The sequence below is a fragment of the Brachypodium distachyon genome, chromosome 4 (assembly GCF_000005505.3).
Source record: "Brachypodium distachyon strain Bd21 chromosome 4, Brachypodium_distachyon_v3.0, whole genome shotgun sequence".
Taxonomy (NCBI): Eukaryota; Viridiplantae; Streptophyta; class Magnoliopsida; order Poales; family Poaceae; genus Brachypodium; species Brachypodium distachyon.
In genome coordinates this window covers 47,950,622-47,974,723 of record NC_016134.3, presented here as the reverse complement: position 1 = coordinate 47,974,723, position 24,102 = coordinate 47,950,622, and the positions used below count along the sequence as shown (strand labels likewise).

The following is a 24,102-nucleotide window of genomic DNA, read 5'->3' as shown; positions in this document are numbered from 1 at the left end:
AGATACATACAGCACTCCGGAAATATTTTGAGACCACGGCTCTTCAATCGCTTGAACAGCTCATGATCCACGCCAAAGAAACAACACTTCTGTGTACATAAATAAAAGGAGACAAGCTTCATTTGTGCATTTAATTATTCAAGATATGCAAGATACAACCAAGGACAGACATCCATTACATCTGAGAACATGCATTACATCTGAGAGGAGAGAGTTAACTGCTGTACAAATGCAGTTCATATGTACAAATGGACAATGAAGCCCTGCTATGACGACGACACTGGATGGCAGTCCAATGCTTACAATGAATGACCTGGAGAACACTGATTCAAGCAAGCCATGGTAACTTCTCATCTAATGCTATATTAGCTGGAAAAGAGCAACTATCTATTCAAGAACACCTGTGAGGAGACATGTGCATTCATTCTCCCTGGCCCATATAAACAACCACTTGCACTGGGAGGCCCCGCCAAACCCGACTTGTGAGATTATGAAGCTTCGGCAAACCTTTTTACAGTTGGGAAAGGAAGAAAACTGGCTAAGAGAACAACAATCCGAATGGGGACGGCTATTTACATTTCTGTTAACCTAGGTATGATTATTTTGAAAAGCCTCCAAGTTCAATGACGGGACCACAACTGTCTTTCACTTCCACAACCTTCTGCAAGGGAGGCTAATGAATCTTGTTCTGTATGTTACAAATTGCACACGCCGATCAGAGATGTAGATGCCCAACACAAGCAATATGGACCGAAAGCCGCAGCACTACCACCACCATGTCGCTGACCAGGCTTTGCATCATCTTGCAGCTGAACCTGCTGCTAATCCAGCAGTTGGCCAATCATAAGGCCTACTGATTGCATCGTCATTGCATGCCACTGGGATGTGAAACTCATTTTACTTGATAATTGTCCTCAGCATAGATAGAGACTAGAGCATTATCACCAGCACCAGCGGACAGGAGAGATTTGTATGGATGGAAAGAAAGGCAGTTTACACTGCCTATTCTTTGGCCCATAAAAGATGGCTGGTATCGAATGAGCGTTAGCTGTTCTCCTTCAAGACTGAACACTTTAATCATTTGCTTAGCTGAGCCACTTGCAATGACTGGGGCATGTCGATGAACAGCTAATGCCGTTAATGATCCCCTGTGAGCTTCGATAGTGAGGTAGGGCTCAGCTGCCCTTCTAACATCAAGAAACTGAATGTCTCCAGCTTGAGATGCGCTTACAATCTGTGGTTACAAAAATTACACAGTTTTGTGAAGCTTGAACAAACCTTTTTTTCAAGAAGTACCACCTTGAACAATTAAATTGTAAGATAAAGAACATAGTGGTAGAACTTACCTTGTATGGATCAAACCCAGGCTGAAATCCTATTCCGACAACCTTTTCAGTTCTTGGGGCATGTGGTTTTGCAGTATAAACTAGCCTGAAATATTGGGGTTAAAACATTCAAAAGAAGAAAGATAAATGTGGATAAACTGAAACTGAAACAGAAACTGAATCTGACACACGAATATAAGGATGTATCTCATCAAATATCATGAAGGCCAGAAATCATTACTTACCTATCAGGAGTACGAACATCAAATATCCTCACGGACGCGTCAAGAAAACCAGCAGCAAACTGACCACATCGAACCTGAGATGCAGACTGAAACAGAAACAGCAAGCAAAGGTCATGAGCAAGAATACAATATGCAAAACCAGATTAATACAAAACAAAGCAATCAAACGACTCATTTCAACCCTTACTAACAGAACACCAAAATATGTATGATAATGGCGTTCCTTACATGATGGAAAAAGGATGATACCAAGAAAGCTGACAAAACAAACTGAAATCACTGCTTATCTTTTTGGTTGATCGAATTTGGGATATATTATGAGCAAGTCCTTCGACAAAAAATATATTATTCTAGCACACCTTTCTCAACCTAAGACAAACACCAGTTATTCCGACAGAAATCAGCACTAAAAACTTTATTGTTATGTTTTCTTGCACATCAATGCAGATATACTTTGATCTCGTGCGGCCTCAGGATTAGCTGTGAAACGAAATATATATATTGGTAGTTGCTGATTAGTATGAGGTGGTATTGTCAGCCAAAATTAAAGCAGAACAGCACAGCATAAAATAGAGCACAGTTACAGCAAGTTTCTAAGTAGAGTCCAAAATAGAGTTAAAGAACGATTTCTTGTATATCTATCTTAACTACTCAAAAAGAACTTGGTAACCAGAACTCACCATCCACAAAAAAAAAAGGGTAACCAGAACTCACCAGAGCTGATATGCCGCTATCAGCAGATGACTGAATGGTGCTGAGAAGTTGCTCTTTGTCAAGATCCCACACAAGGATGGAAGACATGTCACCAGAGGAATACTATTGTACGACAAAAGGAGGGTTCCAGTATTAGGACAACCTTAAATGCATACAGATTCACCAAGTTATTAGAAAGAGGCATCAGAATATCACCAGATAACCCGATTGCTGTTGCCAGTCGATCACAACACTGCGACCAGCAGCTCGATTGCCCTGAACTGATGAGAAAGCAGTTACAAGTTTCTGTCCTCCCTTTTGAGTATAGTTTCTCCATATACGGACATTTCCATCACCTGCAATATGAAAACTAGATATCACAAATGATACAAATGTATGTAAAGGTACAAGGAAAAAACATGAAGAGGTGAGTTGTACTTGAGCCAACTAAAAGCAAGCTTTCATCAAGCTCATTGATAAGCAAAAGTTTGGATAGCCCTCTCTCAGACAACTTATGGTTTTCAAAAGTATTCACTGGTAGAGCATCGTCATAGTTCCACACTCTGTCATGAGATGTAAAAAGACAGAACTTTAGACAGCTGCAGTCATGCATTTTAAACACTAATTTTCAATTTTCACCAGAGATTCTAATAATATTTTGTTTACCTTATCTGCTCGTTCTCATCAGCTGCAACAACGATTGGAGAAAACGGTAACAATAGTGCTGATTTTGTACCCAACTCAAACTTTGTATCCCAACTAGCAATTTGGCTAGTCATCTTGCATGCTGCTATTACCACCAACCACAAAAAGGGAAACGGGGAAACATCACAAATGGCAGACAAATACGTAAAGAACAAGTAAATCAATAATTCAATGCAGAATATGCTTTCAATCCACTTACAGGAACGCTGGCACTTCGCAATACAATCCAGTGCAGTGCGTTCTCGCTCTTCTCTTCTAGCACTTACTTCCCCATTGTCATCAGAGCCGGTTAGAAGCGGCCTTGAGAAGTGGCCACAACTCCAGCTGTAAATTGTTGATTGGGGAAGTATATTAAGCTCACTGGTACTGGGGGTTGCAGCAGAGCTTAAGAGCGGATCAGCTAAGCCATCAGGCGAATTCAAAAGATGTGGTCTGAACTCCATGGAACAGACTCGACGCAACCCTGTAAGGTAGTCATGCTGAGGGGGACTAACAGGGGGGGTCCTGAATGACATTGAAAAATTTCCTACAAAATATTGGAAGGGGTCAATGAAATAAATAGTCCTTCCCTCCCCCTAAAACCTTATGCAAAGAAAAAGAGGTACTTAAAGCATATTGCAAGGAAAAAGACTAACTTACCAGAATTCATGTCAAACCAGGAAGAAGAGCGTGCCATTCCAATGTTTAATGATGGAGGAGCAGATGTTTCTCCAGGATGTGCACCCCCGCTGCCAAATCTAGTATTTCTCATGACCACTTGCTCGACCCCCACAAGAGAAAGTGCTCTCCGGCCAATACTTGCAATTCTCGGGTAAGGATCTTTAGCAACAGAGCACATAGTCGATATAAATTGGGTATAAATCCCACTATCAATAATAGGCCTTGACCTGGTGTAGCTGGTACCACCATTACTAGCATTTTCTCTCAGCAATATGCCTGAATCAGAATGTTGCGAAGAATCATCTGACTGGGGAGACCCATGCATGATGCTATTTGTCGCAATCGGGCTGCTTGTAGAAATTCTTCCATCACGACCTGTGGCACTGTTATCGCTACCAACCCTTAACACAGGACCGATGTGAGAAGATAGACCGCTGCTGCCTTGCAGAAAGTTGCTTGGAGTGTAAGCATTGCTGGGGTTATTAATATTAGCCAGTGACGGTAGTGACTTTAGCAGTGAATTCGTTTGAGGTCTCCAATACTCCGCAGCAACAATTTTGAGTTGTTTGTTGTGGCCCAATGCGAAGCGTGTAAGAGCTGGAAGATATCAGCTTGACTCAAAATGATTGCCACAAAGCTAAAAGGGATCTACTATGTACAACACATTATTAAAAGGATTGTCTAGAAAACACTAAATATTTTCAAATCCACGTACCTACAGAAACCTCAGCTCTCACAAGAGGGCTGCCATCTGAAGAGACTTGCAGAAGGCTCCGAACAACATTTATTTCAGCTCTCACCTTTTCATCATCATCAGAGTCGTCATCGCCTCCATTCTGTGATGGAGATCCAATATCCAACAGATTTCCAAGTGCAAAAACAGCAGAGGCTCTGACCTGCCAAGACCAAACATTTAATGCTTACATTGTGAACCAGCAATAAGACTTGACGCAACATAAAGTCTACCATACCTCAGGTTGAGGCTCAGACAATAAACATGCAACAATTTCTGGGGCATTAGATTGTAGACCAAGCAACTGAGCCTCAGGAAAATCTTCCCAGAATTTACCAAGGCATAAACAAAGCCATTGCAAAAGCAAAGGTTCTGTCTGTGCATCATGAGGATTCTCAGGCTGAAGATGCCTCAGGCAAACATCTATAAGACCTGCATTAATGCAAGCCTCTTGACCCCCTCTATGCCCATCCACAATAACTGCTAAAACAAAAGCAGCCATTGCACGCTGCTCCGGGTAAGCATCCAAACTGTCAAGAAACCTGATGAAATATGCATGCCCCCCATCTTTCACCAAATCAACCTGGCATGACTGTCATTTAAATAAAAAGAGCAACTCAGCAAATACCAGAATATTTTCAATGAAAATAGGAACAACTGCCGAAGATTTCAGAGTAGAGTGCATACCTTATCAAGGGAGAGAATTTTTGTCCATATGAACACAAGAATTTGACGCAGCTCCATTGCACTTGTTTGAAGCAGTTTGAGGACGTAAGGGAAGATACCAACAGACAAGGCCTAAAATAATTGAGTGCCAAAGTTTTAAGTCTCAATAAGGAATAAATAACCAGTACTTTTTACAACGCAAAGAAGGCGTGCAAAAGAGGTCAATGACATACCAAATCAACTGCCCATGGCCCCATGTCAAGAAATCTTCCAAGCAGAACAAGCGCTCTAAATCTGTGTGATTGACTAAGTAATACCTAGACAAAACACAATTATATCAAGCACAAAGGAATACAATAAAAGATGTATAGTTGACAATTGTCTAGAATTTTAGCACATTCTCCCAAACTAACATTGGTTATTGGTAGCATGAGAACGGGAATCAATGAAGATAACAGGATGATGTAAATAGAACCAAGATGGTACAAGTGGGTCACAAGAAGTCACTGGAGTATCCACATAGTGTCTCTTGCCACTACTTGGAGAGTTTGTTACTATCTCAAATAATAAGAAAACATTACTAACCACAAGAATAGTTGGTCTGAGAAATTTTCTTACCTGAAGAACAATGGGTAACTGTTCAGGGGGTTTCTTATCCTCAGAGCCATGATCAAGCCACACTTCAAATGCTGTCAATTGTTCCGTAAAAAATGGGCTCGGCTGTTTGAGTAAGGAGACAGACAAAGTGATGCACTGAAGTGATAAATAATACTCAAATGGCACGGCAAGGCAATACCAACAAAAAGTGTTAATGTTGATGTTTTTCATGCTAAAGTATCCAATGATGAAATAGGAAGCATAACAAGACCTGAAATTCTGCATTAGGATCGGCAATCAATTGAGGAAGCTTGGAAAGGCAAATCTCCGCAGACATGTCCCATGCATCCCTACAATTTAGCAAATTATACAAAATGCAGAAACAATAGCTAATATAGAAACAGATTGACTAGTGTAGTTAACTACCACATGTGGTGTTGATGTGTGGGTGGTAACAACGGGTAGGTAATTGGAGAACAATTTGCAGATCGCATGATCCTCTCAGCAAGTAAGAAGTTGCGGAAGAGACTAGCAACCAAAAGATCCTGCCTGAAAAGCCTTTGAAATAGATCTGCACAGGAAACTTGCATCATAAAAGCAATGCCCACTGATATTATTTTTTAACTCAAATGACATTCTGTACCATGAGGAAGAACATTCCATGCAATAGTATCTGTAATGGCGGTGAAAATCCAGTTCAACTCCCCCAGAAGTGTTTTACGGTCATTTTGCCTTCCAGGAATTTGGTCGATAAGAGAGTGATCCAGAGAACCACGGAATAATGATCGTTTACAAAACCTGCATAGTTTAGACATATTCATGGATCAGGATAAATGTCAGCTGAAATTGTATGCGAAACTATACAAGATCAGTAGTATAGCAGATACAGCAAGAGAAACTCTGTACTCGACTAACAACCACAAGAGAGAGAGAGAGAGGGAGAACCAGTGCAATGCCATTTTGATGGGTGTGGTCAGGCAAGCTGTAAACACATCGGCAGGATATTCTGCACTCTGTGGAAGAGTTTGATGTGCTTCGCAGGCAGCAAGGAGAATGCAATCCTTTGATGAAGATGCAGAAGAGCTCGAACTCCAGTCTAGGCGCTGAAGTACACATAAAGAACCATGATGAATATTAAAAAGTACAAGAAACCTACAAATATACAAGAGTTAGAAGGAACTATAACATACCTCTAGAAAAGCTTTCACAATCATTCCAGCTGCTGAGCAGTCAAAAACATAAATAGATGGTGTTTTCAGCCATGAATCGAGATCAGTAATGGGGAGGGGGATATACTGTGTGTAACTCTGCACCAAAAATGTAAAAAGGATGCTTCATTAAAAACATAGATGGATAGATAATGCAGCAACATATGCAATGTCTTGACTCTTTAACACCATTCACCTTGTTAAACACCCAAATCTCTCCATTAGCTGTAGGCTTTGGTACACCATGACCATTGTAATGAAAAAGAACTCTCTCTGACCTGGCATATTTGCGACAGGTATTACAAAGTTTCTTTACTTCTTCAACTGTTGGATCCAGCTGAAGCTTGTAACGAGCCTGCAGGTATCATTAGGGCATGAAAGATGTAAGCAGTGATATCAGTTTATCACAAGACCATCTATGTAAAATGAAGTAGTGGTCACCTTAGGTTGCCATCGATCATATTGTGAGTGTAATGTTTTTCCAATGGTTTCAAGAGCTTTGGGAGGTGCCATAGAAAATGGATCTGAAAATAAAGCAATGGAAAAGGTGTGAGCACGCCACAAAGGAACTACAGTGCATATTGAAGTAAGTACTATTCTATCTACAAAGATGAACCACCATGCTTGTCTAAATCTGGTACACTATAACATTATCAACAAATAATCATCAAACTACCAATAAACCAAGTTCATATCATCCATGACATAGAAATACAATCAAGTTCATATCATCCACGACCTAAAAGATACAGATTCCCACATGAAATATTTTGGTGAAATGGAAGAGAACATCCGGCCGTAGTTTCTAGTTCTTTGTTGCAATCACCTCCCATTAAAATATAGCCTTGTTTTTGGCATTGGGAAATGCAGCAATGAAAATAAAAGGAAAGTAATTCCAGTGTGATGGTGAAAATAGTGATAATTAATTAAAAATAGACTAAATTTATCCTAACTAAGACACATACAGGAAAAGAACAATTATGGAGCTCCATACCACGAACATGAAACAGAATTTCAAACTGCAGTCAATTCTAATCAAATCATTAGAATTTACATATGAGTCGTGATCAAATGTTTACCTATCCAACACTCCATCCTTGCGCAAGGGGAAATTTTAATTACATCTGGTGGATCAACACTAATGTTCAAACATAATACAAGTGCAACACATCCGGTCTTCATCTGCAACCAAGACCACTATTAGTATGCATATACAAAAGAACAGCTTATGAAAACAACACCATCCAACAGCTCGAAAATAATTGAGTAGAAACAAACATTAAGACAAGCAGAAGGAAAAATCTGAAATGTATGACTAAAACAGAAAAATATTCTGAATAACCTAAACAAACAAAAGTAAAGCCACGGCAGACACAAGGCACACACATGGTTAGCACAGTTTAACACAGCATTCTAGTCAAGACAGATAAACATAATCTTCAAACCTAGCAGGGGCTTGATTTCTATGATGGGGCAGGAGCAGCTTACTAACATGACTAGGGGCTTCAACAATTGAACAAAGAGCTCAAACATAGTTTTAAAAGCATTACAAAGGCAAATATAAATAAGTAGTACTTTATCATCAAGGTAATCCTTATGTATCTCCACTGTCATGAGGTGAAACACCATACTTCTTATCTGTTACTTGATGGCGTTGCAATAAGAACAATCTGACATCCCCTAAACCACTGTGTGTTCACAGTAACAAGCCATGTTTGTAGCAGCAGGATTTCTTAATCCATCGGTGGCTTCTATACCTTGGGCAGCAAACTTTGCCGTGACAACTTACTACAAGTATCCAAATCTTGATCATCATTCAACTCCCTACTAGCTTCACCACAGGATAAAGGCTGGCACTGAGTAATCCTTGTAGCAACATGATATGAGTCTAGGCATCCGATTCTAATGTAACCAGGAGTACTGGATTCATAAAATCCTATAAGCGTGTTGTGTAATTTCAACTATTATTTGTATAAAGAAGAATGTGTTTTGTTGGTTAAATCACTATAACCAATGTCCAATGCCACAAAACTTTCTATATGTCGGTAAAGGCCAACATAATCATTATACGAAAATGGTATGCTACATCAGGAAAGGCATAGTAATAACGTTCCTGCTTATTTCATTCCGTATACGAACCATTAACTACCGACACGCTGGTGATCGCCATGCTGCATTTAATTAGGGAATAAAATAATAACGAGTAAGCATGAATATGGCAACATAGCAACAACGAAAACGGTTCCCGTTTGCATTAATTAATAAAGCAAGAGACAGTGCGACAAAGTAAAGCGGCACCTACTTCTCAAAGCATTCGAAGCAGATGGCATCGAGTCGCAGCCAGCAATAATAACTCTCTTGCGCTAGTCTAGATAGCCAGTTCACGTAGTAGGTTTAGCGCAGCCGAGATGTTCCAGTGACATTACGGAGTAGACTCGAAAGTGCTGTGGCCGAATCGTAACCGTAGATTATAAATGATAAGAGATGCTACACTCGCGAGGAGACGCCTGAGCCAACCAGCAGCTACCACGATCCCCCTTTCCTAGCTCATCCGACTACGTGCGCAGCTAATTACAACCCCGGGCTTAGCTCCCCGAGGCCCAACCGTAGCAAATCTAAACAACAATAATTGAACAACAACAACAACAACGGGGAAGAGCACGAGAGGGAGCAAGCAGCAGCAGCTGCATGAGCTGCGTCATCCATTACCCGGTCCTTGGGCCGCCACTTGGAGACTGGCCCGCTGGTGGACGGGGCGGCGGCGGCGGCCGCGGCCTCGTCGAACCCCTCGTGCCGCTGCTCGCGCAGCACCACCACCTGCGGCAGGCACGCGACGACCGCGGCGGCCGTCCCCTCCTCCTCCGCCGCCGCCGCGCCGGGCCCCTCCTCCCGCGGCTGCTCCGCGGGCCCGTTCGCGGCGGGGAGGCCGGCGTCGCCCCGGCGAAGGGTCGCCGAGGAGGAAGGCGCGGGCAGCGGCGGCGAGGCCGAGGAAGAAGGCGCGTGCGCGACGAGCCTGGACGCCATGAGATCTCCCAATGCCATCTATCGCCTAGCGCCTCCTCTCCCGCTCACTCCCTCGCCGCCGTCCTCACCCCGCGGCCATCTGGAGGCGGCGCGCGGGTGGGGTTGGTGGGTGTCGTGCGTACGGGGCGCGCGAGGCGGCGCCTACATCGATCGGCCCGGGCCGACGCGGGGGTGCCGAATCCGGCCCGCGGGGGAACTGGCGGTGGGGTTTAGGGTTAGGGTTTGGGAGGGGGTCGAGGGACGCGGGGGAGACGGGGGATGCGGCGGGGGGAGGAAGAAGGGAGAGAGAGAGAGCAGAAGCGAAGCGAGGAGAGAGAGCCAGACCCAGGAAAAATGGTTATAAAAACTCGATTCTCCTTCTTTGCCTTTGCCTTTGCCTTTTCTTCCTTTCTTCTGGCCCTCCCTCCGGAGATGCGATGCGCAGGCTCGTGGCCGTCTACTTGTCTGCTTGGCTTCAGTGAATCTTTCTTTTCCTCTTTACTTGTTTCTTTTATCTTGTTTTCTTATTAGCATATATATTTATTTATTTATTTATTATTTGGAGTGATCTTTGTTATTTTTCTTTTTCCCCCATATGCAAAGCTTGCAGCAACGAAGAGAAATGAGAGAGGAGCTAGCTACAAGGATAGCATCATGTTGGGTTCTATTTATTAATTTATTTTGAGGTAAATGGTCTTGGCGAAAGGTTTGGTGAGATCACCGGATGTAACGCGCGGGACACGGCAGCGAGAGCGCGGAGTTAGCCGGAAAAAGAACTTGGAGGGGAAGCATCGTCCGTCCGTGTGATTGTTTGTCATGGTGTGTATCTTTTTGTTTGGGGTTACGGAACTCTGACATTTTGGCTACATTTGACAGACTCATTGTGCTCGACATTGCCTCGTAAAATGACGCCGGTTGTTAGTTTCGTGGACAAGTTGTTGTCTTTGCGGTGCTCAGCGGAGTGCCGTCTACGAATCGTAGCGCCCGTCGGCATCTAAGGAGGCGTCGCAACCGATTTTGTTAACGATCGAAAAAGAAAGAGCGAAGAAAACATGGGATGGACATCAAATGTATGCCATTTTAAACATCTTCCCCTAAGGAGCACTTCTTATGCCCCACTTTAATTTAGATAGTCCTCTTCGACACTAAAAGCACATTTTGTATCTGACAGACAAACCGCTCGTATAAATAAAACTAGAGGCCCATCTTTACAGTTGTATATAAATAAAACTAGAGTCCTTTCATTCTTTAGTTTAGCTTATAGTATTTGCCACTAGCCAGCTCTAGCTAGTGCACCCCAAGCACACTTTTGTGCTTGTGATGCATATTCTATAACGCAAGTTGCATGTGTTGTGTACATGTTGACCCAATGGAAGACTCAAACATGTGTACGTGCTGGTCCTATTTGATCCATCCATCCATATATATACATTTTTATAGAAAAGTAAGAATACAAAGGGGATAGCCTGCATGCATGATCTAGCTAGCAAGCACTGTAGAGTATCAGTTATTGGAGGAAGATGAGCTCTGTGGCTAGCTAGGCCACATCTCCCTCAAATTTTATTCTGTGTTGCTCGCAAACGTTGTTGGCAGGCCACCAGCCACACGTATCGTGTGTTCATCTTTTTGTCCATTACAAGCTTTGCTTAAGGGCTTAATCTTGCACACTTACTTACTCGATCGATCCCCTCAAAAAAAAAAACTTACTCGATCGATCGGTTACGCTAAGAACGCGTGTGTATATAGCTGTATTTTTTTTTTCCAATCGAATCAAAGTTCAACTACCATGTACGCTTATAATTAGCTACAGGTTGATCAGGAACTCAAAGATGGAAACCATATTAATACTCCTTAATTCCTTGCTCTGTTTTTCCGTCCTGTGCTTGAATGGTTATTGCTTGTTTCCTAGATTAGTTCTAAGCGCTAATACCCTACTCGAAATTAGCCATTTTGTACATATCACGTGAAATTACTGCATGTACGGTAGGAATACATAGGTACGTGCTCCTCTCACCGTATCAAAATTGTGGGACATATAATTTTTGTTGACTGTCAAACCCTTCCAAGAAAAACTATTGATACATGTGATCGATGCTCTCGGAAATTAGTTCGGCAGGCCTGGTAGCAAGCAGCTAGCTATGCAAATTAACATGGCAGTTGGCACACAGCGGCCTCGATCTAGCTGGCTGGTGATTCAACTGGAGTTTTATTACCTTTGTCGTGTCCAGATTTGGTGTGTATGTTCCAATTAAGCTCACTGGCAGGTAGCAGGAAGGAACTGAGCAGGAGCTGGCACACCTACCACCATTTAGTTACTCGCCTCAACGATCAGAATACGCGCATATACGGTCCCTCTCTGTCCGTAAATATGGATTTGTATTTCAAACTTTGACTGACAATTTAGACAAAAAACAATTTGTTGCATATGAGTGTAAAGTTACATCATTGGGAAATATTTTTTAAAAATAAAAAAAATACATAGAAGAGGGCACAATATATGCTGCATTTGCAAAGCTAGCTAGGTAGCCATAATGCACGCATGGCCGATGCTGCTTGGCCCTTACTCACGTACACATACACTGATACACACCCTGGCACACATAAAAGTGACACCTTTTACATGTGAAGTGCCCATATTTGGTGTACGTGCTCCAACTCCAATGTCAATGTCAGTTCAGCTGGAGAAAAAAGCGAGCCATCGTCGATGGGATCTATATATGTTGTCTCCAGGCTATATCGCTCGATCTCCCATTTCACTCGCCTCGCCAGCTCCCTGGGCGGCCTGCCAGCTGACACTCGATTATGTAACCATCATTGTGTTCTCGTTCTAGGCCATTCTCGCCGCCGGCCCGCGGCACCAAGGAATTATATTTAGCATACACAGGAAATACGATTTTTATTAGAGAAATAAATAAATAAATAAATAAATAAAGTATACGAATGGTACGCCTACATTATTTTCATATACTGAAATTGGACATTAATATCCCTCGTCACGCTGTTTAGCACCTCTAATGGTCTAATTCATTGTCCAAGAGAAAAATGTTGCATGTATGGAACGCTGAAACTACTATCCCCGTTTGGGATAACAAAATCCTTGATAAACTTCCTGGTAAAAAAACTAGAGACTTCACTTAAGCAAGCAAAGAGACCTCCTCGTGTCAATGGTGACCATTCCACTCGCAATGGCCTCTCCGTATCCATCGTTGTCTTTGTCTACCAAAATTTAAACACCATATCCTAACGTCCTCCATCCTAGGGCCCCTCCGTGATAGCTTGCATCAATGTCAGATGCAAACTAGTTGTCAAAGTTACATCTCGCAGACCATGCGAAAGTTTGAAATGTCACTTTTTTAGATCGAGGATGAAATATTTTCGAAACATCACTCCTGTGGTCTCGTTTGACACTGGCGATGTTTGTATGATTGAATCATAAACTCCTTATAAATATACCAACAAAATTCACAAAAATGCAGGTTTTACAGACCTACATATATCTGGGCATACCCAGGGCTGGGAGCCCAGGACCAGCCAGAGGCCCAGAAAATGGCATTTTTAGCTATTAAAAAAATAATGACCTAAATTTTTGAAACAAAATTTGAAATATGTGGTCAAAACCTAAAGCTTTTTGTAATTGAAATATGTGGTCAAAACCTAAGGCTTCTCGTAATAAAGGAAAAAGACTTGACTTTAATAAGTCTGAGAGAGTGAAGCAGTGTAGACGGCACAAGACCTTCTGGCGCTAATGGCGACCACTCTGCTCGCTTCCGCCTGCTCTCCCTATCCACTCGCGCCCCCGCTTTCCAAAACCCTAAACCCCACCTCCAAGCCGCTTCATCCCCCCGCCCTCTGCTTGCCCCGCCTCACCGTGCCATCGCCCCTCCGCCTCCTCCTCCCCCGTCGCGGGCGGCGGGACGTGTCGGCGGCGGCGTACGGCGACGGCGGCGACATGGACGACGACTTCGGCGACGCGGGCGACTTCGACCTCGACGGGGACGACGGCGTGGGCGACGACGAGGACCTCGACAACGAGCAGGACTACGACGTCGACTACGACCGCCTCCTCGCCCCCGTCAAGCCGCCGCGTCCCCGGGGAGCCGGGGGCGAGGACGGGGAGGGCCAGGGCGACATCGCCATGGTCTCCGCCGACAGCTTCGTGTCCACGCGGGAGTCCGCCTCCGACACCGTCGTCGACTACACCGTCGACGAGGACGAGTTCCACAAGATCTCCCTCCTCCACTGCGACTTCTTCATCCGCAAGGTGCCCGACCCCGACCACGACGTCTACGACTTCCGAGAGGTATCCTGATGACATTTCCTCTGTATGCTACCACAATATCAAGTTTCTCGAGTAATCTCCTGCGCTATTTCACCATTCGTGTCTGCGAGAATGCGTTCTCGCCGCTCTGGCATTTCATCGAACACGTCTGCGTTATCCCAATTGGCAACTCTTATCTGCTGGCTTGTTCCAACTTGACTGTGCGTGCCGTGCTCATTCTGATCGATGTGGCATCCTTTGCAACAGATGTACGTCACGCAGCCCGACACCGACGTCTACTCCATTCCGAGGGTTCTTGCCCCGATGCCACAGAAGGTGCTCATGTCTTTGCTATTTTAGGTGAATGTAAAGAGGCCTCGAGTTTTTAATTGTTGCTCTGTTTTTTCTCGTCGAACATAGTATGTGAGGTGCGCGAAGAAAAACTATGGCCGCTACAATGTAACTGAGCCACCGGTTGAGCATTTGCGCGACCCCCTATACAAGACAGAGAGGGAGATTATGAAGGTATGTTGCCTTTCCTGTTAGTATTTTTCTGACACTCCGTTATTCTTTTTTCCGTTATAAACCAAGATGGATTAGCTGATTTTGCCTTGAAAGCTGGCAACCATAAGTATTCTGAAGGTGTCCCTTGTGTTCTTGCTGTAAGATTTGCAGTGGTAGTATGTCGATAGTAGCTCACTGAGGAGATGTCCTTGATGATAGTTATGACTTGTGATGTAAAGTTCATATCTCGATATGCAAATTTAAGCTGCGATTCATAAAACTTAGCAGTGAAACTTCAAGCATCCTGTGTGACATATTTTATACTTCAATTTTTCACTCGCCTTATGTGTGCAGTGTATTGTTTGTTGCAGCCCCAATATTTGTAGGTGCTAAAATAAGAAATACGTGAGGAAGTAAAATAGCTTAGGTTCTAGCTGCTCTGCTTAATCATCATGGCTGATTTCACCCCAAACAATGTGACACTTGGGGCTGTTATTATTGCACCACACATGTTTCTGCTTCCAGCTTAATTTCTATTTACAGTATAGGCCAGCAGTTCTTCTCACCTGGCATGCAAGCTTACTCTTTTATCCTAAATATTCTTCTCCATGATGATCTTATTCAATTGCATATTTCATATCTGTTTATCCTGTAGGTTTTCTTAACAAAACACTACAGAAATAGGCGGTTTAATGATCCAGATTTTTTCCTCGATTTTGAGGAGATTTATGTCATTGACTCAAAAACAAGGTCAATCACAAGAGCGAAAGTTGTGGTAAGATGATTCAAGCCTAAATTCCTTCAGGCTATTAAAGAAAACAGTTCATTTTAATCAGATTATCTGAAATCTTTTGTCATTGATGTTAGACTAATTACTCTAGTTTTCATTTCATCTAAATATTGGGCTACCTCAGCCCTGACCCTGGAAGATATATTCTCACCAGTAGCTTTACTGCCTGTACATTTGCTCTGTTAATTTACTGGTGATGATTGTTGCCAGGTTCTGATCAAATGCATCATCATTGTCAAATCTTACAATTCATCTAGATCATGCCTGCTGTTTGTCAAAGCAGGATAACTACATTTGTGGTTGTGGTGTGAATCCTTCTCTGACTTTCTTGCTTTCATGTTTCATTGTCAACCATTGAGATTGTCAATCATGCAACCAGACACCAAATTACAAAATTGAAAAGAAATTACTTTGAAATCAAGAAACTTGGTGATTCTGAACTTCCACAACATGAAACGGTCATGTATTAACTTGATTCTGACATAGGTAAGCTACTTATTTTAGTGGGCTGTCGGCGATAACTGATATCTAGCCATCTGTGACAGGTGAATGTCCCTGAAGGAAAGAAGAGGGATAGGAGGAACGACCTGCTGCTCATACGCGACGGAGGGGAGTCTTTCAGGATAACTGACAAGGTAAACACGCCCTCTTCACAGATTTCCCCTTGGTACTGATAGGCTTCAAAAGCTAATCTGGGCCATTGGTATCACAGACTCAAAGGGACGACGCGACCACCATCATCCAGAGGGAAGAGTGGAAGAAGTCGAGACAAGACGTGGAGAAGCACTTCCGTAAGCTCCGAGATTTTGACTACTCTAACTGGTTCTGAAGAAACAGGCGCCGGTGAAGTTTGTGAAGAAGATTGTGCAGCGATTTTGTTGTTTCGTTGGCTGCTGCTTGTGATAGAGCTACTAGGAACATTTGGTGGTGAAGCGAGAGCTGCCATGTTTGAAGCAGAGTTGCCATGTTTGAAGCAGAGTAGAATTTAGATATGTGGCGTTTGGGCAGTATGTAAGAAAACTCAAAGTGGCTAAGGATATTTTCCTAAAAATTGAAAATAGGGGTGTTGCGAGAATCGAACTCACGACCTCTCGCACCCGAAGCGAGAATCATACCACTAGACCAAACACCCTGTCTTGGTAAACGTGCCAATCCAAACTAGAAATTAATAATCTAAAACAAAGGCTAAGCTAGCATCTTTATCCTTCAGGGAAATTTGGTATTTTAACGTACAAATCGCGAGAATTTTTCGAATGTACCGCGGAGCTCAGGAGCAAGATGGCATTTAACCAGGGGCGCGTGGTAAACTATAATTGCCTGCGTGTGCCGCAGTAAAAGTGCAAAGATGTGGCATAGCAATTCCGAGGAAGCCAAGGACATGACTGTGTATCGTTCCTTCCGTGGCTGTCAGTTTTGTGTGCAAACTTATATACAGAGATACTTTCTTTCTTTATTTGGAGATCCAGTCAATATGGATAACCCTTGAATCAATGCACTCCAGTGTAGTAGTCAATATGGATAACCCTTGAATCAATTAGGATTCCAAGGAGAAGATGCGCCTACATAAAGAATCCAGAACGAACTGCTTGGAGAAAGGTAAACAAAGAAAGAAAGAAATTAAAAACAAGAATGCACAACTTGGATAACTCAGGCGACTCTGCTGTTGTTTATTCACCCACCACCACTACCATCATCTATGTATATATCCACAAGGAACAGCCGCATCATTGCAAATTGCAATGCTGGGCGTATATCATATCGGTGGCTTCAATCATAGAGAAGATTAAGGTGGAGGAGAGGATTAGGATGCCTTGTACATCAACCACCTCACCTACTGGAAGACAGAGACAGCGCAATGGCAAAGGGATTAATTATGAAAAGCGAAAGCAGATAAGATAACCCCGTCGCCTGAGCTGGATGGATGAGGACGGACTGCCACGTCACCGGGGGCCCGAGTCTCCTTGATTAATTAACTACTAAGCACTAATTTGATCGTCATCATCTTCGTCATCGTCGTCTCGTTCGGATCGATCCCCGGGCGGCAGGGCGGCGATCCGACGGGCCGGGTGAGGGCTCAGTAGCTCCAGCGCTCGTTCTCCTGGCCGTCCTCGGCGGTGGCCGGCGGCAGCTGCGAGTAGAAGTCGAGCTCCATGCCGCTCACCTCCTCCGCCTGCTTCCCCCTGCTGTAGCAGTAGTACCGGCGCGCCGCCGCCGCCCCCGCGAGCGACGCCGCGGCCCCTGCCGCCGCCAGCCTCCCGCGCCGGCCCCCGCACGCCGCCGCCGTCGCGCACGCCGCCGCCCCTGCATCGATCCAACCAAGGAAAATCAAACCAGGCGCCGATTATCGACCGAGAAGAACTACTAGCCAGGAAGACGGGGATTGGATGTTGGAATTACCGGCGGTGGCGAGCTTGTGCTGGCCGACCCAGGACTGCACCGACGCGCTCACCTTCTCCATCTCCGGCCCGGCCACGAATCGAATGGATCGTCTTGTCTCCGGTGGTGGTGGGCAGGGATGAAATGGAAGACGAGGAAGGAATTGGGGATCGGCCGGCAGCCTGCCTGGTGACGTATTTGTAGGCGTGGGAGTGTGCCCTGCCCAGTGGTTTATTAAAGGAATCCTTGATCAGTGGTTTTGAATGACTGACTTTTTCAATCCTTTCGACCTTGGTTCCGTAGGAGCAAGTCAGAAAGGTTGAGAAATAGGAGCCACCGGTTTGGCTTGGCACCTCGATTTGGTTATTGTAGCCCAGGGTTTTCCTTTTTTATCTTATCCGTTTCGAACTGACGTGTGGGTCCTCGATGGCAGTGGTGTGTCTGGAGTGGACCAGTGCCTGCCTCACACGTGCACGGTGATAAGAGTTACAGTACTTTTTACTGCCTCTCGTCTATGCAATGAGGCCCCGAGACCTGAATAACCGACGGGTTTAGACTCAATTAGCATGCGAGTCTGGTAAAAATGAGAAATTTTCAGACCCAACACGTCTGGCGGGTAGTGCCGGATCCGGCCTTGGATACCTGTGTACCCGGTTCAGAATATGCAGCCCACGTATCGTTGCATATTGAGTACATAAATTCCGGCCCAGCCCAATACAATTTCTTGGCCCAAGAAAAAACCCTAGCTAGCAATACTCCCTGCATAGGCCGCCAGCCCCTTCGATCTCATGGATCTATTTCTTTTTTCTTCCCAATCCCCGCGACCACGAGTCCACGCCCTTCCGCCGCCAGCCACTTCTCATTTATGTGGGCTGCTCAGGCGTGGTCTTCTACGGGCCTGGCCCAACTGACAGCACCGGGCCGACCTTCTGAGCCCAACATAGATACAGCGCGGTTCGACTCCCGGTTGTCTTCTTCTTTCCTTTCCCGCCTCCGCCGAATCCGATCTAACCAAAATGCTCCCAGACCTCATCAACTTCCAGATTTTGGACTTTTAGTTTTGAGTTGTTCCCCTTAGTTTAATTGGTTATTTATTTCCAGCCACAGCTAATTGTTGCAGCAGTATATGAGCGCGTTTTATTAACCGACCTGCACTTTTCCTTTTGATAAATTTCATTTCATTTGAAAGGAGATTGCATTTAATCGACCAGACCATATATTGCACGCAACATCGATCCTCGTCGATCAGCTACACTCTGCACGCAAGCAGGAACGTAATCAGGCAACAACCAATTACATACAATCTTTATGCATCTATTTTGACATGGTGTACAAGATGACTTGGTTAAAAAATCTGCCATCTTGTTCTGCCCAATATAGTCCAGGATGCTCCTGGATGCGCCTAACCCTTACCACAATCATGGCCCCAGCAACGGAAGGGTTGAACCGCCTCGCCACTTTGGCTTCCTCCGCCGCCCGCAGGTCGCCGCCGATGCGCCTAACCCTTACCGATACTGGTACAATCAAAACGCGCTTTTTGAAAAAGAAAAGAAAGAAAAAGAATCACATTCATTGCTTTTTTTTAGAACAATTCGGCTTGGTTTTATTGATTCATAGAATAATTACAATATACCGATACAATCAAAACGAAAAGCTCCACGGCTAGGGTTATTATTGTCTTGATGTGTCCAGACCGAAAAGGGAAAAATTGAATGTGCCAATTAAAAAAAAAATTAATTCAGTGCTTGTGGCAGCTGGGTGAAGGATTATTTATTTAGAAGCGGGAGCCGCAGATAATGCACGATTGAGAAGCACAGGCAGGAGAGCCACGAGCTTCTGAGCGGTGCTTCCCTCGGAGATTTGGTCGTCGGCGGCGGCTTTCTTCTTCTTGCCAGCAGCAGGGCCACACATGTCACAGTGCCATGCCACGTGGTCCGCCTTGGCCTTGTCGAGGAAGCCGCGGACGCCGGCGAGCCGGGTGCTGTTGCTGCCAGCTGCCGGGGGCCTCGCCGTCCGGGGACGCGTCTTGCATCCTGAGCCGGCACGCTTCAAGGCAGTTTTGTTCCTCCCATCCTAATGGTTAAGTAGATGCAAGTTCGATCTGGCGACTGAGTTTATTTGTTAATTTGTGTTTCCGTTAGACAGAGTTTGTAATCACCATCTGTCTTGTGTGTGTGTAACCGTGAGGCGTCAGCAGAAACCGTATTTAATTTATACACCGTCCTCGACTATTTCCAGTCATGAGGTACTACCTACCTACTGTCTGCCGTAAACTCAGTCATATGATCTGTTTTCCTTCATTTGGTTTAGCAATCAGTGTTTGGTTATCGGTTTTTTTTTTCTGTTGAAAATCTGCATCGAGAGTTTCAGACTAAGTACGTGTCTGTATGTAACTCAGATGACATAAACAAAAATGTGGCAAAAATTAAACGCTTCATCGGAGTTGAGCATCATTCATAGGTCACACGGTCATAATCCCATTCCCAGCCCCCCTCTTGGAAGATCTGCAAGGACCAAGTGAGTTCATCTGACGAGAAAGATTTGTATCTCGATCCTTTGTTAATACTGATCTGAGAGGATCCAACCATTTTTTCTTCTTTATTTATCAAGACGACAAAAAGGGAACGCATGGTTTATTGCGACTGATATCAGCTCCAGAATTTCTCTATGTGTTTTTTGTTTATATATGTAGACCTGAATTAGTGAAACCAGAAATAGTGAGGCACGCAGACGCAGTCAGGCTTCTGTTTCAGTTCAAGATCTGCTCATCATTTCTGTTTCAGTTTTGGTACCGTATGATTTTCACAGGAATGTGGCGCCAATTTTGTACATAAGAAGAAACACTTGTATTTCTTTGACAATGTAACCGAGAGATAAAGGATTGGCAAACTAAAACTCATGTTACACAAGCCGTGTGTGCCTTTCCACCATCACTAGCCAATTGCCTTCCTTTTCTATCCAGGGGATAAAATCAAACCAGAAGAAACCAAAACACCTGTGCGTTTCTTCTCCCCTTGCATTCCAAGGTACTTCATGATAGCAGAAGCAGCGATGATTGTACTGTGCTTGCTGTGAACCAGCATATACGATGATGCATATATAGCGCCAGGACCCTTTATCTGATATTCTGATTAATTCTTTTTGGATTCTTGCCTTGTAGATAGGTATGCACAAGCAGAGATCGTCTTCTGAATGCAAGACTAGCAGCAGAGAAATTAAACCAGGCTTTCAGTCATACACCAGCAATGTATCAACAATTCCAAATCTGAAAAAAAGGTGAGGACATGTTCCAGGAAAGACAAGGGCATGTTTTTTTTTTCCTCAAGATTCAAAAACAGAGTTCGAGATAGACAAGTATATTTAGCTTATTTTAGGTGTTGATGCAGAGGAATCTTTTCTTGGTTGTACTAAACTGGAGTACTCATCCACTATCCTATGGGGGCGCACTTTGACCGTTCTAAATTGAAATTTTATCAAAAGTTGTCGGCAAGATGTGCTTGTGCTACTAATCCCGTTTCACACAAGTGCCAAGGGAGAAGGATGCAGCTGGGCACTACGGAGTGACTGTCCCGATGCTTAAACTTCCTGCATTGTACTGGTTCCGATCTCACCAAGGAGCTAGGCAAGAGGAGGGGTCTTTCTCTGCAGGTTACCATCTTGTGAATAGATTGGCATTGCAGAAGCAATGCTTTAAGCTTCTCTTTAGGGGGGCTAGGAATCTTTCCTTGGCATGCCTAAAGTACTACTCCATCATGTGGGCGCCATTGAAAACTGGAAATGCATGCAATTGTTTATGTTCTGTTGCGACTGGTTGTTTACACGGTCCTCCAGCGGCATCCAAGGACGAGCAGCGTGCAAACACATGCATGACATAGCGGATCTCAATTACCCATCTCGATCTCAGATTCGTATATATCCTCTAACATTAACTGTTATGTAATGTTACTGGTCTAACATTGCTCTATTCAGATCATATTCGTCTCAAAATCAACGGTATTGATTATAAGTCACGGCAATAGAAATATAGGCATGCAGTATATAAGACATACTCCCTCCGTCCCATATTAAGTGACTCAAATTTATCAAAATATGAATGTATCTATACCTAAAAAGCGTCTAGATACATGTAACAGAAAGTCACTTAATATGGGACGGAGGGAGTAATTAATTAGCACCATTGATTTTGAGATAAGTGGTCTAAATTAACCAATGCTAGGCCTTGGCAATTGCAGTGCAATGCAAGAGGTCAGTCTCCCCCTTTTCCTTTGCCAAGAAAAGAGAACTTAGATTACGAGCAACTGGAGAGTGAAATAATTAAACTAATTAGCTCTCGATCTATGTGATTACCTAAATCAGTATGAACATTATACCATGCGCAGTTAGCACAGTCAAAGCCTAGATCTGCGTAGCACGTTGCACCATGTGCACTTGCACGGTTAACCCAGCGATTAGGACGAGCCATTAGGAGTATGCATTAAAAAGTTAAAAGCAGGCAGTGTCATAAACCGATGAACTAGAAGGGGTTGGAGGAAACCCGTTTTTGAGCACTCTCATGTCCAGCCAATACATCAGCTAGGGGTTCTCTAGACGCATGCTCACCCCATACCATCGACACTTGACCACTAGCCACTTACGAACCAAACATCTCAAGCAAAAGAGGAGAGAAAGCTCGCCATGGAGCTCGCAACGGGTGCCATGAGCTCACTCCTCCCCAAGCTCGTCGAGCTCATCGAGGGAGAGTACAAGCTGCAGACCGGCGTGAAGAAAGATGTCGAGTCTCTGTCAAGGGAGCTGGAGAGCATCGAGGTTGCTCTTGCCAAGGTCACTGAGGTGCCACTGGACCAGCGGGACAAGCAGGTCCGGCTCTGGGCTACCAATGTCAAGCAGTTGTCGTACGAGATGGAGGATATCGTCGACAGCTTCATGGTGCGCGTCGAGGGCTCCGAGCCAGACGCGGACCTGAAGAGATCCAAGAGATTCAGAAAAAAGATCGCCAACTTTTTCAAGAAAGGCAAGACCCGTCATCAGATCGCTGACAAGATCCAAGATATCAAAGTTCGAGTCAAGGAGGTAGCTGACTTGCGTGACAGATATAAGGTCGACGATGTCCATGCTAATCAAGCTGCCACAAACACCATTGATCCTCGCATGATTAATCTGTTCAAAGATCAGAAAGAGCTCGTTGGCATTGAGGAGCCGAGGAAAGATCTAATCAAAAGGCTGATGGAAGGGGGTGATGTTGTGTCCAACTCCAAGCTGCAACTCAAAATAGTTTCCATCTTTGGATTTGGAGGACTTGGCAAGACGACTCTTGCCAAAGCAGTCTACGACAAGCTACAGGAGGAATTCGTTTGCAAGGCTTTTATTTCGGTGGGTCAAAAGCCTAACTTAAGAAAGTTTTCATGGATATTCTTCGCCAACTTGACAAGAACTCCTATTTGAATGCAACAATGTTGGACGAGGTGCAGCTCATTGATGAACTCCGGGAATTGCTCGAGAACAAGAGGTACATCCATCCATCCTAATGTAGGGTTATGTTCTTGAAATGAACAGAAAATATGAAATGAACAAACATGGCAAAGACGGAAAGGTTCATCTTCGACGTTAGGATTTGCAATTTTGGATTGTGATAGGCATGCATGTTAATTCTTATATGAAAATTTCCATGATTTACACTCCTTTTATAGATCTAGGCCCTAGGCGATCGGCTACTACCAAACTATCTCATACATCCATATATATTTGCATCAATTAATTTGGAATAATTTTTTGTTAGAGTCAGAAATCACAAAAGTTGTTAGTCAAATTAACCACAAATGAATTAGATTGAACTGTGAATCAAACCCCTGGCATGTTTTTGTCTAGTAACAACCCTGCCTCCTTCATTTACCTTCTCCTTCCTCGGATTCAACATCGTGTTGGTCGCCATACTTCTTTTCTTCTTCTTCTACGCTCAGACATATTCTTTAACTAATGCATGGCTATCATGGCTGCCATATTCAACAGGTACCTCATCGTCATTGATGATATATGGGAGAGTTCATGGAATATAATGAAATGTGCTTTGATTGATAGTAACTGTGGAAGTAGAATAATCACGACCACTCGTATTTTTGATGTTGCCAAAGAAGCAGACGATGTTTACAAGCAAAAGACACTTTCTTTTGGTACATCCAAGGAATTATTCGATACAAGATTATCTATTGGTAAATGCAAAATTACTTCTGGTCAACCGATTGAGATATCTGACAAGATTTTATAGAAATGCGGTGGTGTGCCGTTAGCTATCATCACAATAGCTAGTATGTTGGCCAGTAAACCATGGGAGGATTGGTCTGA

General features: G+C 44.0%; 4 protein-coding genes and 1 non-coding gene across 6 annotated transcripts; 2 read left to right on the top strand and 3 right to left on the bottom strand.

Moving 5' to 3' along the window:
• Window positions 1–98: 98 nt before the first annotated feature.
• On the bottom strand, window positions 99–10,143 carry LOC100844309 (regulatory-associated protein of TOR 2). Of its 2 annotated transcripts, none has more exons than XM_024462870.1 (23): window positions 9,542–10,143; window positions 7,912–8,014; window positions 7,274–7,356; window positions 7,029–7,187; window positions 6,815–6,931; window positions 6,570–6,727; window positions 6,268–6,422; window positions 6,051–6,195; window positions 5,896–5,974; window positions 5,646–5,747; window positions 5,261–5,344; window positions 5,049–5,159; window positions 4,600–4,953; window positions 4,344–4,524; window positions 3,608–4,225; window positions 3,168–3,494; window positions 2,930–3,053; window positions 2,702–2,826; window positions 2,480–2,619; window positions 2,285–2,386; window positions 1,571–1,656; window positions 1,347–1,431; window positions 99–1,234 (listed from the first exon to the last, which is right to left on the bottom strand). In XM_024462870.1, the coding sequence occupies exons 1-23, from the start codon at window positions 9,872–9,874 to the stop codon at window positions 893–895; spliced, it is 4,113 nt and encodes a 1,370-aa protein (XP_024318638.1). In that variant the 5' UTR covers window positions 9,875–10,143; the 3' UTR covers window positions 99–892. The 2 variants fall into 2 exon arrangements, with proteins under 2 accessions (XP_024318638.1, XP_010238813.2); XM_010240511.3 differs by having other exon boundaries at window positions 2,930–3,050.
• Window positions 10,144–13,531: 3,388 nt separating this feature from the next.
• On the top strand, window positions 13,532–16,467 carry LOC100832200. Its single transcript, XM_003578987.4, has 6 exons — window positions 13,532–14,135; window positions 14,361–14,429; window positions 14,514–14,618; window positions 15,253–15,372; window positions 15,933–16,022; window positions 16,100–16,467. Exons 1-6 carry the CDS (start codon window positions 13,581–13,583, stop codon window positions 16,214–16,216), a joined length of 1,056 nt encoding a protein of 351 aa, XP_003579035.1. The 5' UTR covers window positions 13,532–13,580; the 3' UTR covers window positions 16,217–16,467.
• TRNAP-CGG lies at window positions 16,448–16,519 on the bottom strand. The gene has a single exon. It is a non-coding gene; the product is annotated as a tRNA-Pro (tRNA).
• A 383-nt stretch (window positions 16,520–16,902) lies between these two features.
• LOC100831904 lies at window positions 16,903–18,135 on the bottom strand. Its single transcript, XM_003578986.4, has 2 exons — window positions 17,785–18,135; window positions 16,903–17,688 (listed from the first exon to the last, which is right to left on the bottom strand). The coding sequence occupies exons 1-2, from the start codon at window positions 17,843–17,845 to the stop codon at window positions 17,462–17,464; spliced, it is 288 nt and encodes a 95-aa protein (XP_003579034.1). The 5' UTR covers window positions 17,846–18,135; the 3' UTR covers window positions 16,903–17,461.
• Window positions 18,136–22,256: 4,121 nt separating this feature from the next.
• LOC100844011 (putative disease resistance protein At1g50180) lies at window positions 22,257–23,850 on the top strand. The gene is made up of 2 exons (XM_024463466.1): window positions 22,257–23,269; window positions 23,770–23,850. Exon 1 carries the CDS (start codon window positions 22,438–22,440, stop codon window positions 23,203–23,205), a length of 768 nt encoding a protein of 255 aa, XP_024319234.1. The 5' UTR covers window positions 22,257–22,437; the 3' UTR covers window positions 23,206–23,269; window positions 23,770–23,850.
• Window positions 23,851–24,102: the final 252 nt, after the last annotated feature.